At 25.0% G+C, this 17,482-nt stretch overlaps 2 protein-coding genes across 2 annotated transcripts in view; one reads left to right on the plus strand and one right to left on the minus strand.

Annotated features, from left to right (window-relative positions):
- The first annotated feature begins 9,737 nt into the window (after positions 1-9,737).
- LOC126899563 (putative serine protease K12H4.7) overlaps positions 9,738-17,482 on the plus strand; it is a 156,470-nt gene continuing 148,725 nt past the window's right edge. Inside the window, exon 1 of the mRNA XM_050674596.1 lies at positions 9,738-9,742. The gene's annotated coding sequence lies outside the window, so the exon portion shown is untranslated. The remainder of the gene's footprint in view (positions 9,743-17,482) is intronic.
- On the minus strand, positions 10,910-17,380 carry LOC126899573 (transcription termination factor, mitochondrial). The gene is made up of 6 exons (XM_050674612.1): positions 16,925-17,380; positions 16,690-16,868; positions 15,885-15,981; positions 15,404-15,554; positions 11,218-11,464; positions 10,910-11,156 (listed from the first exon to the last, which is right to left on the minus strand). Exons 1-6 carry the CDS (start codon positions 17,139-17,141, stop codon positions 11,025-11,027), a joined length of 1,023 nt encoding a protein of 340 aa, XP_050530569.1. The 5' UTR covers positions 17,142-17,380; the 3' UTR covers positions 10,910-11,024.

Below are 17,482 nucleotides of genomic sequence, written 5' to 3' on the forward strand. Positions count from 1 at the left end.
CTTTAAACATATGTCAAATTAAAGCTTATAAAACGTCCCAACGACTTATTTCCTACGTGCAAACAGCTGCCGTAGTTTAAAAAAATGCTATTTTTGTGTTAAAATTTTCGATTATCTATTTTCAACTTTAAATTGCTATAATTTTTTGAAAAATGTATGGATCAACACAAATTTTTGTTTCTAAATATATTACATATATCCCTTTCATCCGACATACTTTTTTTTTAAATCGGGCAATTTCCTCTTATACACACCCAAAGAAAAACCTCAATCAATTTTGATAGAGAAATTTTATCAAGGGTTTATGATAATGTTTTATTAATACGAACAAAATAATTATTCTTATGAATAATTATTGTTCAAGATAAGAAAAAAAATCATCATATTGATAAATATATCATAGATTCAATAGTAATGATATATTTATCAAATTGAATAATGAATTTATTATATAGATCGAGGTTTTTCTCTGGGTGCAGGGGGCGTTCAAAACTTGAAATATATATATAAAAAGTAGAACTTATTCAACTTAACTTTTGAAAATGTTACAAAAATATTGCGTCCTTTAAACACATGTTAAATTAAAGCTTACATTATGTACTATAAGATAAAAAAAAAAAAAAATTCAGACGACCTATATACAATGTGCAAATGGCCGTTAAACTGAAGAAAAAATGTAATTTTCGTGTAAAAAATCAATGTTCTTTTGGTACATAAAACTTCCATAACTTATTGAATAATAAACGAACCAATATATATTTTTAGCTTCAATGCGAAAATAAGAAGTTATTAGTTTTACTATGATATTTTTTCAATTTTTTTACTTAAAACTGCCATAACTTTTTCAAAAATGAACAAATCAATATAATTTTTTTTTATAGCCTTTTTTTATGCCTTAGTTATTTACCTATCATTTAGTATATTGTTTTTATAAATTTGACCCTTTACCTACCCACAAAGGTGATGCAAAATGACAACTTTTTCACAAAAAATTAACTTTAACACTTAAATATATATAATATATATATATATATATCTTAAATTAAAGCTAATGTAATATTCTTTATTATGGAAAAAAAAAATTTGGACTTTATTTTATCTTCACGGTGAAAATGGCTACCAAATGTTATTTTTGAATGAAAATTCTCTATTTTATATATTTAACTTTAACATATATAACATTTTGAAAAATGTATGTATCAATACAATTTTTTCATAAGTAGTATTTACATACATCTTTCATTCGACATACTTTTTTTGTAAATCAGACCATTTTCCTTAATATAGGGGGGGGGTCAAAACTAAAAAAATTATATAGAAAGTAGAACTTTTTCAACTTAACTTTTTAAAGTGAAATCCCGGAAATTCTGACACTTTTATATGTATCTTAAATTAAAGCTTTTGTAATATACTTTATTATAAAAAAAAAAATTTCAGACTTTATTTTGTCTTCACAGTAAAAACAAACATCAAAGTTAATAAAAAAAAATACGATTTTTGTAAACAAATTATTTTTTATATTTTTAATTTTATGTTATAATTTTTTGAAAAGTGTATGGATCAATTTAATATTTTATGATAAATACTATTTATTAACCTCTTTTATTCGAAATACATTTTTTTTAAATAAAACCATTTCCCTTTTTATATTTATTTATTATATATATATATTACACTAATAAATTTATAAACTTGTAATCAGGATACAAATAAGGAAATAGGAAATCATGTAGCTTTTGGAATAATCCACCAATTTTTTTAAATTAAACACTATCTACAGAATTGCATCGAAGCGTCTTTTATGATATTATTATTATTATGATATTATTATACTTGACCCAACTATGCCTTGTCACTACTGTGCCACGACCTCCCCCTGTGCTGGTTTTTTTATATTAAAACCTTATGCATTTCCCTTTTATTTTATAAATTTTTTTTAAAAATCTGACCCTTTACCTGCTCACTTTTCAACTTAAGTTTTAAAAATGTTCCAGAACACTGCATTCTTAAAACATAAGTCAAATTAAAGCTTAAGTTACGTACTACAAATTTAAAAAAAAAATTGTCCCGACGACCTGTCTTGTTTATGCAAATGACTGCCGTAGTAAAAAATCATGCTATTTTTGTGTTCAAAAATTTTATTTTGTTTATTTTAAAATACCTTATAAGCAGTGGTGTAGTCCTAAAAATGTTTATGGGTATACGCCTGTATAATGAATAGAAAATAACGTGGGGGGCTCTGCCCCCCACACCCCCCATTGCACTTTATATTTTCTACATACAATATTTCACATTATCAACAGTGATATAGTCGTAATTTGATCAATAGATAAGTTAAAAACCTAAATGAGGAAACGTGGGGAATTTCACCCCCACACTACTTTTCAAAGGCCTTAATTATAACATAGTTTTGGGGGACGGAATACAAATATTGTGATGTTTTAACTGTACATGTATTTTCTAATTATTACATAATGCAACTAAAACTCCTAACCCTCCCATTTTTACTGACACTTCTAAGTTCTTACATAAATTAAATCTCATAGTCATACAATCGATAAGTATATTATTAGATACTGTTATATTTTTTATAAATAAACAATAAACTTTATGCAGTAATAAAATAATCTTACAATCATTGTTTTCAAATCGTTAAAACATAAATGAAATAAACGTGAATAGGTACGTATATGTTAGTACTATCTTAATTCATTATAGGTAATATATTAAATACTAGATTGGTTGGTAAACGGTTTATTACGGAAAAATACAAATTACCAATTTCAACAGCTATAGGTTAACCCAATAACTTTCAGTTTCAACTTAGTATGTGCTATATCGTTAATTTCTGATCGATGTTTTAAATTTTGTCAAATGTCAATAAAATTGTCGTGAAATGATAAACATTATCCTATTTATTTTATTGATATTTATTTATACACTTTGACAGTGTTTTGTTTTACATTTATATTCTATTTTTAAAATGATAATAGTCTCGAGCCATATTTGTGTGTTTATAACTTCAGATATATGTTTATATGTGGTATGACTGTAGAGATTAAACAAACTGATAAGAATTATTCAAAATTTGTGTTTTATGACAAACGTACCTATATTCGATACCCACGTATTACTTTTTATTTTATTCTTTAGTCTATACTCTTTAACTATTTTATAAATACGTAAATGCACTAATAAGAAAACTAACAGTGGGTATACCCTCCATGACACCTCTGCTTATAAGGGTTTGCCATAGTAATGAGTCTACCAATAAATATAAAATTTACATGAATCTAACTTACATTCAAAATAAATTTATACTTATTTTGATTATTTTGCATCTTCAAAGCAAAAAAAAGTTTTTTTGAATTTTTGAAAACTTGAAAATTTGTATAAAAAGTAGAACTTTTTCAACTTAACATTTGAAAATCTGCGTCTTTTAAATATATTTTAAAATAAAGCTTATTTTATGCACTAGAAGTTAAAGAAAAAAAATTCTACCGGTGTACTATTTTCTATGTGCTAATGCCAGTCGAAGTAGACAAAAAATAGGAGTTAATTTTATTTTTTTATAAATCCACCAATTACTTAGAATTAAACACTACAGATTTGCATCGAAGCATTTCATATAACAATGATTTTAATTACCGTCAAATATCATCTATACTTGTCTAAATTATGCTACGACCATACTGTGCCACGACTCCACTATGCTACTACGAGAGCAAATCTACTAAAGCAATAGAATAATATTTATAAGTTTATAAGTGAAGTAGCAGTAAAAGTATAATAGGCATTCTATAATAATAAAAAAATTGTTTTAAAAGAATAAAGGAGAAGGAATTAAAAAAATGATTAATAAAAATAATAATAAATAAACATATCTATTATACAATACATATTAATTTATACTCCTATTCAATAATTTTTATTAAATACATAAAATAACAAAAAAATAAATTCTTCTTCTTTTTCCTCGCCTGAATCTCAATTACTTATCCTACCTATTAGGCCACTCTTATCCTAAACATCCACTTGACATGATCTCCCAAAGGTTAGAGCTGATCTCCATAGCTCTAGCCTTTGATTACTTTCTTACCTTGTTTCTCCTATTAACACTATATCGTCAGCGAGCAACATCCACCACGGCAACTCACCTTGTATTTCTCTAGTAATTGCATCCATTACTTAAGATAATAAGAAGGGGCTTAAAGTAGAACCTTGATACATTCCTACTCTTACCCAAAAACCTTCTGTTACTTCTTCTACACTTTTTACCCTAGTACAACTGCCATCATACATATCCTCTATTACGTAATGCAGTGGCGTATATTACTAAGTTTAATATTCCAGAATTGCTTAATATGCATTATAATAGAAAAACAATATCTTATACTTCTTTTTAATACAGTAATATTTTAATTTTTTAATTTCGGCTATTAAAAAAACATTTTAATTATTTGAACTCCATTATTATTACGTTAAGTGTGATTTTTAAAAATAAATATAACTTGAGCTTCTAAATATTATTTAGTAATTATAATATTATTAAAATTTTATTATTGTATACAAAAGTAACAATACTTAGTATTATTTTAGTCAATCATGTTTAACAATTTATGTAAACCAAAAATGTTCAGTATTTTCAAATAAAAGTTTAAAAATATATACTAGTTACAATATTGCTAAGTAACATGAGGTTCAAAACATTTTTATAAAAAAAATATCTTATAGAAAAATATTAATTTAAAAATTAATTTGAGTGATGTCATTATTAAAATGCTACCATCAGATAGTTTGGTATGTTGTTTAGACCCAAGTAGGTGCAATTTATATTATAATTCATTTCAAACACTCAGACATTTCTGGATATATTATAACTGGATAATAGCTACTATTTTATTATTATTGACAATATGGAAATGTTTACCAAAATGTAGACTAAACAATGAGGTACTTAAAAAATGTATTACTAGCATATTAATTGAATAACTACTAAATTAAGTATGTTAAAAGTTTTTTAAATTGTATTACACAGTGGTGCGACCCGAGGAGAGAGATAAAATGATATTCAATTTTAAGTTTTTTAACTGTACATTACATCTTTTAGCGATATAACTGAAAAACAATTTTGAATTATCCTTTTTTAAAATTTTAAAGAGTAGTGATGCAGAAAATAATTTTTTTGATTAACAAAAGAATTGTCGTCAAATAATTATAACTAATTATACGTCTTCTTTTTTTTTTTTTATATATATATATATATAAAATAATAAAATTTACAATCTGTACATAAGAAAAGATACAATAAGCAAATAGGTGAACAATAGAATATAACATATTTGACTTGAAAACAGGAAAAAGGGAAGTAATCCAGTAATGGGACCCTTTTGACTTAAATTGGTTATTTAGCCATCACAATATTAATTTAAAAGGTCACGGCACCAACGTCTTTTTAGACGGCGAGGAGGGTTGTCCGGAATTGTAACTGTATGTTGGTTAGCAATTAATGGATTTGGATGTAAAAGTAATTTAGAGTGAAACTTTTTTTAGTATAATTTAACTAAAATATCGACTGGTTCAATGTTTAAATCTTTATGTAGGGTAAGATTGGAGACATACCAAGGAGTGGACGTGATTGTACGAAGGGAAATTGCTTGGAAGGCTTCAATTGTTTTAAGCTGTGATGTTTTGGCACAACCCCATATTTGGGCTCCGTAAGACCAAATTGATCTTAACCATTGACTTATAGATGATTATTTTGTTATGTACAGGAAGTTTTGATTTTAATACAGGACGTAGTAAGTGGGATCTAATGTTTAATAGCTTTCTTTTGGATTTGAGATGAGGACCCCTCATTTCAAGGGTAATACCAAGATATTTGATTTGAGTCGAAGAAGGGATAGGAACTCCTTGGAAGGAGAGAATAGGCATTTTTTTTTTTATTGAGAGTGAAAGGAACATTTACTGATTTGTCTGCATTGATTTTAATTTTCCAATTTGTGCACCACTTATCTATATAGTCGAGGTGGTGTTGAAGAGCATTATAAGCTGCGATTGGGTCTTCGTTAGAAGATAAAATGGCTGTATCATCAGCGTAGGTAGCCAAGGAGGTGTTTTGAGTTTGGGGGATGTCTGAAGTGAAAATATTGTATAAATCGGGGGAGAGGTCACTACCTTGTGGAACTCCTGCTAGGATGGGAAAAATAGAGGAATGAGAATTACCATAACGAACTTTAAAGGTTCTGTTTTCTAGATACGAGCGAATAAGAAGGTATAGGGGAGCAGGAAGGAATGATTTAATTTTATAGAGTAAGCCAGAATGCCAAACCCTACCAAAGGCCTGAGCCACATCGAGAAAGACTCCCGGACAATATTCTTTATTTTCAAAGGATGATGAGATTATATCGACTAGCCTGTGTATTTGTTGTATAGTGGAATTATTTGAACGGAACCCGAATTGAGCGTTGGGTATTACTTTATGTGATTCTAAGATTGGTCTTAATTTTTTCAAAATGATTTTCTCGAATAGCTTACCAAGCATTGGAAGCAGACTAATTGATCTATGTGAGGTTGCTATACTGGGGGGTTTGCCCGGTTTGAGAAATACGCCTCCTATAAAAAATTTTTAGTTGCACCATAGTCCTTATATGTATTCAGAATCTATTTAGTGTTAATTTTACAAACGTATTTAACTAACACATTAAATAAAAAAAGACTAGAAGATAACAACTTTTAACACATCAGTTGACAAGTAATTACCATTTTAAAGTATAGAATGTTTGTTAGGTTTGTTGCGTTATTACATTACGTGTTACATAACCAAAAACATTTGCATTGGTCTTATGGAACGTTTAAACATTTTTACCGACTTAACATTTTTTGAATTAGATAATTTTTAATTTTAGTTAAATGTGTATGTTATCATTACAAAAAATAAAATTAAGATCCTCATAAGGTACAAGGGATGAATTAAAATAGCAATTTTAAATAAACTCAATAAATAGAGAAATATACGAAAATGAAAATTACAAAAAAAAATTTCCTTAACATAATTAATTATTATTCTAATTTAAATCGAAAAGCTAATAATAAAAGAATTACCTGTATATCGTATTATTTTGGTAGTATTTCATAATAAAATATTATTTTTTTAAATTGTACACAACTTCTAAATCTATATTGAACATAATTTATATTTTAAATTAAAACTGTTTAAATTTTATATACGAGTAATAAATATTTATTTAATAGTAAAATATTTAATTCATGATATTTTTTTATTTAATTTTTTTTTTTTTTTTTTTTNGTTTATGAATATTTAACAAATCCGATTTATCATAAATTATAAAAACCCTAGCTTCTTCATTTTTTTTTATGAAAATTTTTGAGTCCTTGAACCATACAAATTTATAATCATTCTCTTTTGCAAAATTTCTGGTATTATAAAATAGTTCACTGTTGTACTTAGTAAGATAATTATTAATGTAAATACCTGTTTCTCCCCAATTTTTATTTACAGAGCTAGCATTCATTTTTATTTTCTTCGAAGCCTCCATAATTTTCTTTTTTTGATCCAAGGAAGATATTTCAGCAACTATTTTCGAAGATTTGTTTTGAAATTTCGAAATTATACGATATGCTTTGTTTACTGTAACTTTTTGATCCAACTTCTCAGCAATACTCTCAACTATTTTTATACAATTTTCTTTTTTAACTTCAGGAATACCTATTATTTCAATATAGTTTGAAATCGAATTTTGTTCTAACATATTTACACGTTTTGACAAGGCAGACAATTCATTATTTAAAACCTGGTTTTTTTCTTTAAGTAGATTATTTTCATTTTTCAGTTCTTTTATAGTTTTCAGTACTTCTTTTAATTGCTTGCCAAATTCGTCAAATTGGCTACTGAGAAAATTTACAGATCGTGTAAGCGTAGTTAACGAGTCATTCGATTCAATTTTATTGTTTACGTTTTTATCTTTTGAGATTACAACTGTATTAGTTTTACGCGAAGTTATGGGATCATTTGATTCAAATATATTGTTTACGTTTTTATCTTTTGAAAATTCGACTGTATTTGTTTTACAATTTGAGCTTTATAAAATTGTTATAGTATTCTAAATTTTTTTTAAACAAATCCAGAATTAAAATAACAAAAAAATGTTTGAGAACATTTAAATTACTATTTAGTAGAATTTGTATTAATACTTTTCAATTTTGCAAGCTATAATTTTTTTGGACTTCACAATTATTATAATTAAGATCAAGAAAATCAACACATTTTAATACTCAATTATTTTAGTTTAAACACCATAGATTCAATTATGATAGAATGTTTGGGGGTGCTAATTGTATTTTTTCGTCGTCCTAAAAATTACAATACACTATATATTCTTTATATAATTGTCAACATTTTTGATAAGTCTAACTTGTCAAGAAGGAAGAAGCTTAGTTGCGCCTATAGTCTTGTCTAAATAAAATGTACGACGATTAATTAATTAAAATAAATGTTAAATTATATTTTCTAAACTTTACTATTGAGATAAAATTGAAAATGTCAAAATATCTATTGTAAAATATTAACCTAACTGTTTTTTATGATATAGGAAACTCTCAAGTATTAAAATAATTAAATTTAGGAATGTTTCAGAGAAAGGTGTGTTTACCAAACAAGTCATATAACTAAAATGTTTTGCTGGTTTTTAAAGAAAATTAAAAAAATTTTCTCAGATGAAGAAAAAAAAAACCTAAATCTTTGTCCGTCTAATCGACCTATAAAACCATTAGATTATTGTGAATGTGCTCAAGTAAATACAATAAGTTAAATAAATTAGAAAATACTACAAACATCTCTTATATTTTAGGATTAATAACACTGTTATTTTGTTGAAAACAGGCATAATTCTATGCGTTCAAATGACATCAATTTTTTGTAGTATCAACAGAGTGCGTTTAGGAAAGGAGGGCTGGGTGCGATTTATACTGTTGGTACTAAAATATGAAGTATTATAAATTTTAATTTTTTTTTTGCTTATTGAAATAAGAAAACAATTTTGATAAGCAAAATAAAAAGGTCATTGGGTGACAATTCTAAATGTGAGCCAGAAGTCAGCGTTAACAAATTTATTCTTTGTAGATTATTTCACTACATAATGATACAGTTTCTCTTATTTAAATTTAATATAAAATTGTTTTATAAAAACTGTATTAGTTAAGTCCACTTTTGTTACAAAAGTTACGCCTTTTATCATAGAGTATACTTATAAATGATTTCAAAAATAAAATTTATTAGTGCGTATTTAACATACATCTACTTAATTACTAAAATTTAAAGGAAATAATATTGATTTGATATACAAAATGTATTGCAAATATTGTTTTAGATATCATACTTCCTTCACTTGTTATTTAAGTATACGATTAATTTTAACTGAAATATTATGATTTGTTTAATTTAAGTTATTTGTATCATTTTAACCTCTATTTTTTATCCACTTAATGCCTTTTTTACATATCTATTATATTTTATTATGTTTATCATTATTGAATGTATTAATATTGTTACTGTACTTGATCCCACATGGGTGTTTACCCAATAAAAAAATATAACATTTATATACATTAATATACGAGGATATTATAATGGAGGGAGAGTGAATGGACTTATTTTAGTTCTTAATCATATAATTTAACAATTTGTCAGGGCCTATTTATAAAATTAACATTTGTTTAAAAAGTACTTATGACAAACTCATTAAATAACATTAAATTAATATCATTTTTTGTAAATATTTAGGAAGAATGTATGATTGAAAAATCCATGAACGACTGTGAACAAACATTTTCCAAAAAGTTGAGCTCCAAAAGTTTCTGTGCTATAAATTTGGAAAAACAATTAACAAAAGAGTGTGAAATATCTGAAACTTGCCAACTTTCAGAAAGTGTAGTATCAATTATTAAAAAAACTTACTGTTAAATACAGATATTTAACAAAATAATTATAAACTCAATCAAAATTATTTAAATTTATTAGAAAAAATATGAATAGGATAAAATGTTCACAAATGTTAAAAATTAAATTCTCTAACAATTTCTTCAATCAAAAGGTCATACTTCTTAAAATATACTTAAGTTAATTTTCTAATTGTTTTTCAATCATATTATACCAATATAAACACAGTGATCTTCTAACTACATCGCACCTATTATCTTCAAAAATATATGATTAAGTATAATTTTTTTCATTTCAGGATTTGCTAATATTCTATCCACTTTGAAAGTAAATATTGAATAGTAAATAGTGAAGAGCAGATGCTAATATTTTTATTACTTAACATTTACCGGCTGTACTCTTAGTCCTATCTAGATATAATAATGAAAATAACATTCAAAGTACTGGTCCAAAAGTTTTAATATATATCAGTCATTCTCTTAATTAGATTATTTTCTATTTTATAAGCTAGTTAAATATGTATGTTGCCATTTAATATAATTTAGGTAACACCCCTTTAAGTTAAAAGGGATAATTTCAAAGAGTAATTATTAGTTGATATATCAAGAAATATATATAACTAAAAAAATTTAATTTTTTTTCTCAATATTTCATTTATTTTGGGAGTAATCAAGTGGTTTATGATATACACATCACCTTATATACAGGATTAAGTTGGTAACCTTGTAAAGGAAGGACGTAAAAACAAATGTAAGCACTTCATTTTTTTTATGAATCACCACATCACCTAAATGCATCACATTTATTATAAAATAAAATTTATTTCAGTGTGATTTAATTAAAATTTGTGATTTTATAAATAAATATAGGCCTAAATTAAGAAAATTTTGAAAAATCATATTATTAAAAAAATCCTTAAGTAATTAAGAATTCAAAATAAATTTGTCTACGTTATAATAATAGAATTTTATTATATAACTAAATTATAAAGTATCACTTACAAAAGTCATACACATTGAAGCAGTTTAAACACATATGGTTATGTATCATAGACAGTAAATAAATGCTAAGTTTCTTTTAGCTTATTTGTATTTTTCATAATTAATTTATCAACTAACTCGTGATAGGTAGTTTTATTTTTACATAATGTAGTCAAAGTAGGATCACAACCTAGATCTCTTAACTCTGTCAATCTTTCCTAAGAAAAAATAAATTATTTTAGGCACTTGTAACATGAAAATATAAATTGTACTACGAACTTGTAATGTAGAAATGCTATGAGTAAAAATACGAGGAATTCTTAAGATTTGCCACGGTGTAAATCCTTCATTCAGTAAATAGTCTAAAAGTTCTTGAAGTTTAGTAGGACTTACTCTAAGCATTGTAGGATATTTTGCACTGATGTCACGTATAAATTTTTCATCTACATTCAGTCTGTTAGCTAAATATTGAGCAGTTGAACATTTGTTCAAAACATTTCTATTTTTTTGTTTAATTTCTAATGACCTATAAAAAGTTTTTAAATTACAGAAATACATAAATATATATATAAATATCTCACTTAAGGCTTTAAAATAATTCTTTTAATTTTTAATCATTTACCTAGTTAAATTTAAGGAAAAAATTGGTAGTAAAAATCACATTTTTCATGAAGTGTTTTTTTTTTTGCAATTTTCTTTTAATGAAAACATCAAACCCTTAATTTAGCTATAAATATAAGAGGACTTAACAAAATACTTGATGAGACTAAAATGATTTTTATACAATACATTTTTTTTTTTAATCAATATATGTATTTAAAAAATAATAATTCAATATTTTATATAGAATAATTTTAATATAAAAGGAGTTGGACTTCCTTTAAAGTTGCTCCAATACTATATCTGTTTAATATACATAATAACATGACTTATGAAAATAAATGTTTATTAAAGAATTAATTTTAATTAAATAGTCATAAATGTATACAGGGTGATTTTTTTATCATAACCCACTCAATTACTTACAGAATAATAATATTTAAAAATTTTTTTTTTATTACTATCTTGAGTTACACATTATTCTTGAATTATTAACTATGTAATACTTTTTAAGTTCATCCCTTATGCCTGGTAAGGGTGTCAACTTTGTTTTTTTAAATGGTAACACATATTTTTAATTCAATAAAATGTTTGAGTTTTTAATTCAATAGTAAATGGCATTTGAATTTTAAATGAAACTTAATTTGTTTATTAGATATAAACATTTAAAGTTTCAAATTTTTGAGTTAATATATAGGTATAATACACAAGGGATTACAAATACAGGTAGCTAATTGGTTTTTTATGATATTGCTATCACAGTCACGGATTGTTTATTATCAATTATGACTATCAATAGATATACTTTTTGTATTGTCAGTTAGTGTATTTATAAACTCACAACAATGTACCTTACTATCATTGATAATAACAATGCTGTGTACCTGCTAATATCGATGTCATAAAAAACCAATTAGCTACCTGTATTTGTAATCCCTTGTGTATTATACCTATATATTAACTCAAAAATTTGAAACTTTAAATGTTTATATCTAATAAACAAATTAAGTTTCATTTAAAATTCAAATGCCATTTACTATTGAATTAAAAACTCAAACATTTTATTGAATTCAAAATATGTGTTACCATTTAAAAAAACAAAGTTGACACCCTTACCAGGCATAAGGGATGAACTTAAAAAGTATTACATAGTTAATAATTCAAGAATAATGTGTAACTCAAGATAGTAATAAAAAAAAAATTTTTAATTATTATTATTCTGTAAGTAATTGAGTGGGTTATGATAAAAAAATCACCCTGTATACAATGCAATTATTTTAATGCTAGATAAATATATATTAATCTTACATATGTATATAATCTATAAATATAGATTAAATATATAATATTTAAAATATTGATTGTTGGTGAAGAGTGGGTATAAAAATATTTATCATTAAATATTTCTAGACCATACTCCCTTTCATCTAAGTATAATTAATAACTTCTAAAGTACTAGTTTAAAAGTTGTTTTAATTTATTTAATTAAAACATTTTATAATCTAGTTAAATGTGTATGTTTCCATTTAAAAAAGACAAAGTTGACATACTTATAAGGTAAAAAAAAATAAATTAAAATAGCAAATTGTAACTCAATAAATTAAGGAATACACTAAAATAAAAAATACGAAAAATAATTTTTATAGCACAATTATTATATTAGAAAAACTTATTGACTACTGATAAAAGGGTCACTCTGTATATATATATACATAATATTTATTATATACATTAAAATTTTGGGCATTTTGGGAAAATTTAAGGTTTTTAAACAATTTTTACTAGTGGTAAAGTGTTTTTATTATTTTATTTAGTATATCAAAATAGTTTAATTTTTACTGTAGAATACAAATTTTTTAGTTTCAATATTTGAAGTCTAAAATTGATAGCGTAGATATCATAATTAACATCATTATATGGTATAATTCTAGTAGGTCTCAAGTAAGCTTAAATTTTTTTTATATAGTGTTACAGTGAATAACAAATAAAGTTCTAACAACTCTTTATAATTATCCCGAGAAGTCAGTTTTAATGTTATCAAAAATATAAAACTTTTTTATTGAATTATATTTAATAAAAATTAATTGTTTAATAAAAAATATGTAATGACAATATTTATTTATTCATATTTTCAAGAATATCGTATATTTTAACTTATGCATTAATTACAAAATGAGGTATAAGTTTTTAAGATTAGTGAAGAATTTTTTTTCTGTTTATAATATACATAAATATCAGCAGTGTTGAGAAGGAACTGGTTCCAAAAGGAACGGATTCCTGGAACGAGTTCTTTTTGAAGGAACGAAGCTAGGAACTGCTTCCTTTTAAAATAAAGGAACGAGGAAAATGAACAAATTCCATTTTTTAAGGAACGTGAACGGAAATTACAGTTCCTAAAAATTTTTATAAACATGTTTTAGTGTAGTTTTCTTCGTATCTAGACATTAAAATATTAAGGNCTTCTTCGTATCTAGACATTAAAATATCAAGGTATTTTTAGTTGACTTTTGACAATGGAAGTCCCCTATATACCCAGCCGAGATAGTAGGCTGTTTAAATGAATCAATTGACTATAGAGTTATTATCACATGTAGGTATACAGTAAATATTTGATATATGTGTACATATATTAAATAATGCACCGAATATTATCGTCGTTTCTTGTTAACTAATATATGTTAAAGGTTTTGGGTTTTCTGATTTATTATTTCTAACTTATATGTAGACAATAGACATTGGTCGCGTTGACACAAGTCGTTAGCATTTACTACCTGTTTATAAATATAATTTTCGAATACTTTTAGATAAGGAATACTACAAATTTGTTTTGTATTCGACTGCTGATGAAAATCATTGATGACCGTTATCATGATCTCATTGCCACAATTTTTTAAATAACTTGGTTACATAAAAGGAACGAAGAGTGGAACGAGTTCTTATTTTGGAGGAACTGGATCTGGAACAAGTTCNCGAAGAGTGGAACGAGTTCTTATTTTGGAGGAACTGGATCTGGAACGAGTTCATATTTTAGAAAATGAACGGGGAACGGAACGAGTTCCATTTAAAAAGGAACTTTCCCAACACTGAATATCAGTCAAACTGCATAAAAAATTTTTTTTTAATTTTAAGCTTACTTAAGACCTACTAGAAATATACCATATAATGATGCTGATTATGATATCCACGCAACCATTTTTCGACTTAAAATGTTGAAACCAAAAAAATTGTATTCTACAGTAAAAATAAAACTATTAGACCAAAAATTGAATAACAGAGGCCGTTTTTTGAGGTATTTTTGGTCAAAATACTAAAAACACGTTGGGCCACTAGTAAAATTTTTTTTTTAAATCTCAAATATTCCCAAAATGTCTATTTTAATGTATATAATAAAGAAAATGGTTCTCATTAAAATTTCGAAGATTGACTTTTTGATCCTCCCTAATGTATATATATATATGAGAAAATCCTTACAATGATACTGAAATTAAAATACTCACAAGGGGAGGTCACGGTGTGGTACCCACCGATTTTCATAAAATGTATATAGATCTATTCTATATTGACTATTTAATCACCTTTATTTCGAATTTGTTGCCAATGCCCCCCCTAAGTCGAGAAAATCGACTTTGAAAATTGTTGTTTAACTTTAATAGAGTTAATTTTTCAATTGGGATAAGGTCGTACTATTGTCTAATGGATAGCGCGTGACAGTCCGATCATGGGGTTCCGAGTTCGAATCTCTGAACGAGACATGANCAATATAGAATAGATCTATATACATTTTATGAAAATCGGTGGGTACCACACCGTGACCTCCCCTTGTCAGTCTAATAATAATATAATATTATATAGCAATAAATTATACCTTTCTAATGTTTTATTCTGGCATCTTATCATCCAAGGTTTAATTTTAACATTTGCTGCATTAGCACGTGCAATTCTTTGTTTTATTTGATCAACACTATATGTGAATACCCATATGTCTTTCCAAATGTCTTCTTTCCCAACTTCGTTTTCTAAAATAAAATAATTTTATATAAACTATACGCATAATAAATAAGATTGTTTTTTTCAAAGTAATTGATATTTCTAATAAACATTTCAATTATAATTAATTAAATTGATTAATAATAAATAAATTAAATAGGTTTATATTAATTACTAATATTTTTCTATTAAAAAATAGTATTTTTTAATAGAACTATTTTTTTTTATTAAAAACCTATTTAATTTTAATTGAATATCCAATTTTTTTTTTCAATTAATTATTGATATGTTATAATGAAATATTTTTATTAATATTTAATATTAATAGTTAATATTTATATAAGTTATATGCTACTTACTAATTAATAATTTGTAAATGGCTTGTAACATTGAAAATTGACGAGTAAATAAAAATTTGTAGATCATCATGTGATAACAAACAATTTGTGGATCTTTCTAAGAATTAATTTTAAATAGAATTATTTGTATTATTCTTAGTAAAATATTAACAATAATTATGTACTATTTTCATGATTTAAACATTATTTTAAAGCTATGTAAAGCCTGTATGTAATGTAAGATTACATTTTAATCTAAAATCTTAGTTTGACATGGTATTGTGATTCTCTCAGCTCCACATCACATTATCAACTAATAATAAGCATCAAATCCATATCAATACGTTGTCTAGACAATGCATTTGGATTGATTAAAATAAGTAAATCCGTGTAATCAATTGTGCCATGTACAATGGCATACCTAAAATTCTATGTTATCAATTTGACTCGTTAAGTACAGCCTAATTGTTTTCAGCCTCTCAACATTTAAAAAAAAGATTAGAAAGCTCTTTACTGTCTCACTCTACATAGTAGTTTTTACATTATCTATGTGTACCAAAAAAATAATCAAAATAACACTCCTAGAGGTGTACTGCTTAGAGATAATATTATTTAAATAATTAAAACTACACTAAAGGAGAAAAAATTTAATTTAAATGGTGAACATTTTAATAAATTATTAAGTGTAAATAAAAAATGACTAAAATTTTTCCCAAACAATACATAACAGGTATTAAATTTAAAATTGTTTAAATTTAAGTGTTAATGTCATGGAATTTTATATTTTCTATAAATAATAAAGGAATAAAAATTGAATACTATTTACCTCAAAGTTATTTGAAAAAAAATATACTCGATTTTTATAAGGTATAGTTGTAGATTCTCTCATAGTTTTTTTTGTTAAGTAGATTAGTTTTGATTTTGGCAATTGTAGAAGTACAAATAGATCATCCATTTGTTCAGGATTCCATTTTTTTAATAAATCAAAGCCATTACTCAAGTATTCTTAAAAAAAATACCTTTAAATTTATGATAAAAAAAAATTGATGTACAATACTTACCACATTTAAAGTTAAAAAGCCAATCATTTTTTTTTACTACAATTTCAGACAGTCCATTGTCAATACAAAGTTTTAATTTTTTTTCCTTTTCATGAACAAATTTTAATTGTGAAGTAGCTAAGCATTCTTGTTTCAGTTTTGCTGCAGTATGGTAGTAATTATTTAAAGGAATAATTCTTACACTTCTTAAAAAACTCAACGTGTGATGTATAAACATTTTAAATTAAAACTATCAACTACATATTTCATCAAGTTAATTTAGTATAGGATAGTATAAGGTATAATTAAAACAAAATATAAAAAAAGATAAATATGATGTACAAAAAACAAAGTATTCTTAGTTTATGGTGTAAAATAATATTTTATATTTATGTTTAAATGTAGTACTCAATAAAAATAATATTAAATAATCTTATAACAAGAAGCTTAGATTAAATACACATAGATAGGCCACGGCATTCAGACAATTGGCAACCCATTTTTTGTTAATTTATACCCGTAGAGATAGCGCTATATATCCTCTCGGAAATATTAAATATTTAATAATAACTGTCCAGT

Source organism: Daktulosphaira vitifoliae, unplaced genomic scaffold (genome assembly GCF_025091365.1).
Source record: "Daktulosphaira vitifoliae isolate Bord-2020 unplaced genomic scaffold, ASM2509136v1 Scaffold_2, whole genome shotgun sequence".
In the NCBI taxonomy this organism is placed as follows: domain Eukaryota; kingdom Metazoa; phylum Arthropoda; class Insecta; order Hemiptera; family Phylloxeridae; genus Daktulosphaira; species Daktulosphaira vitifoliae.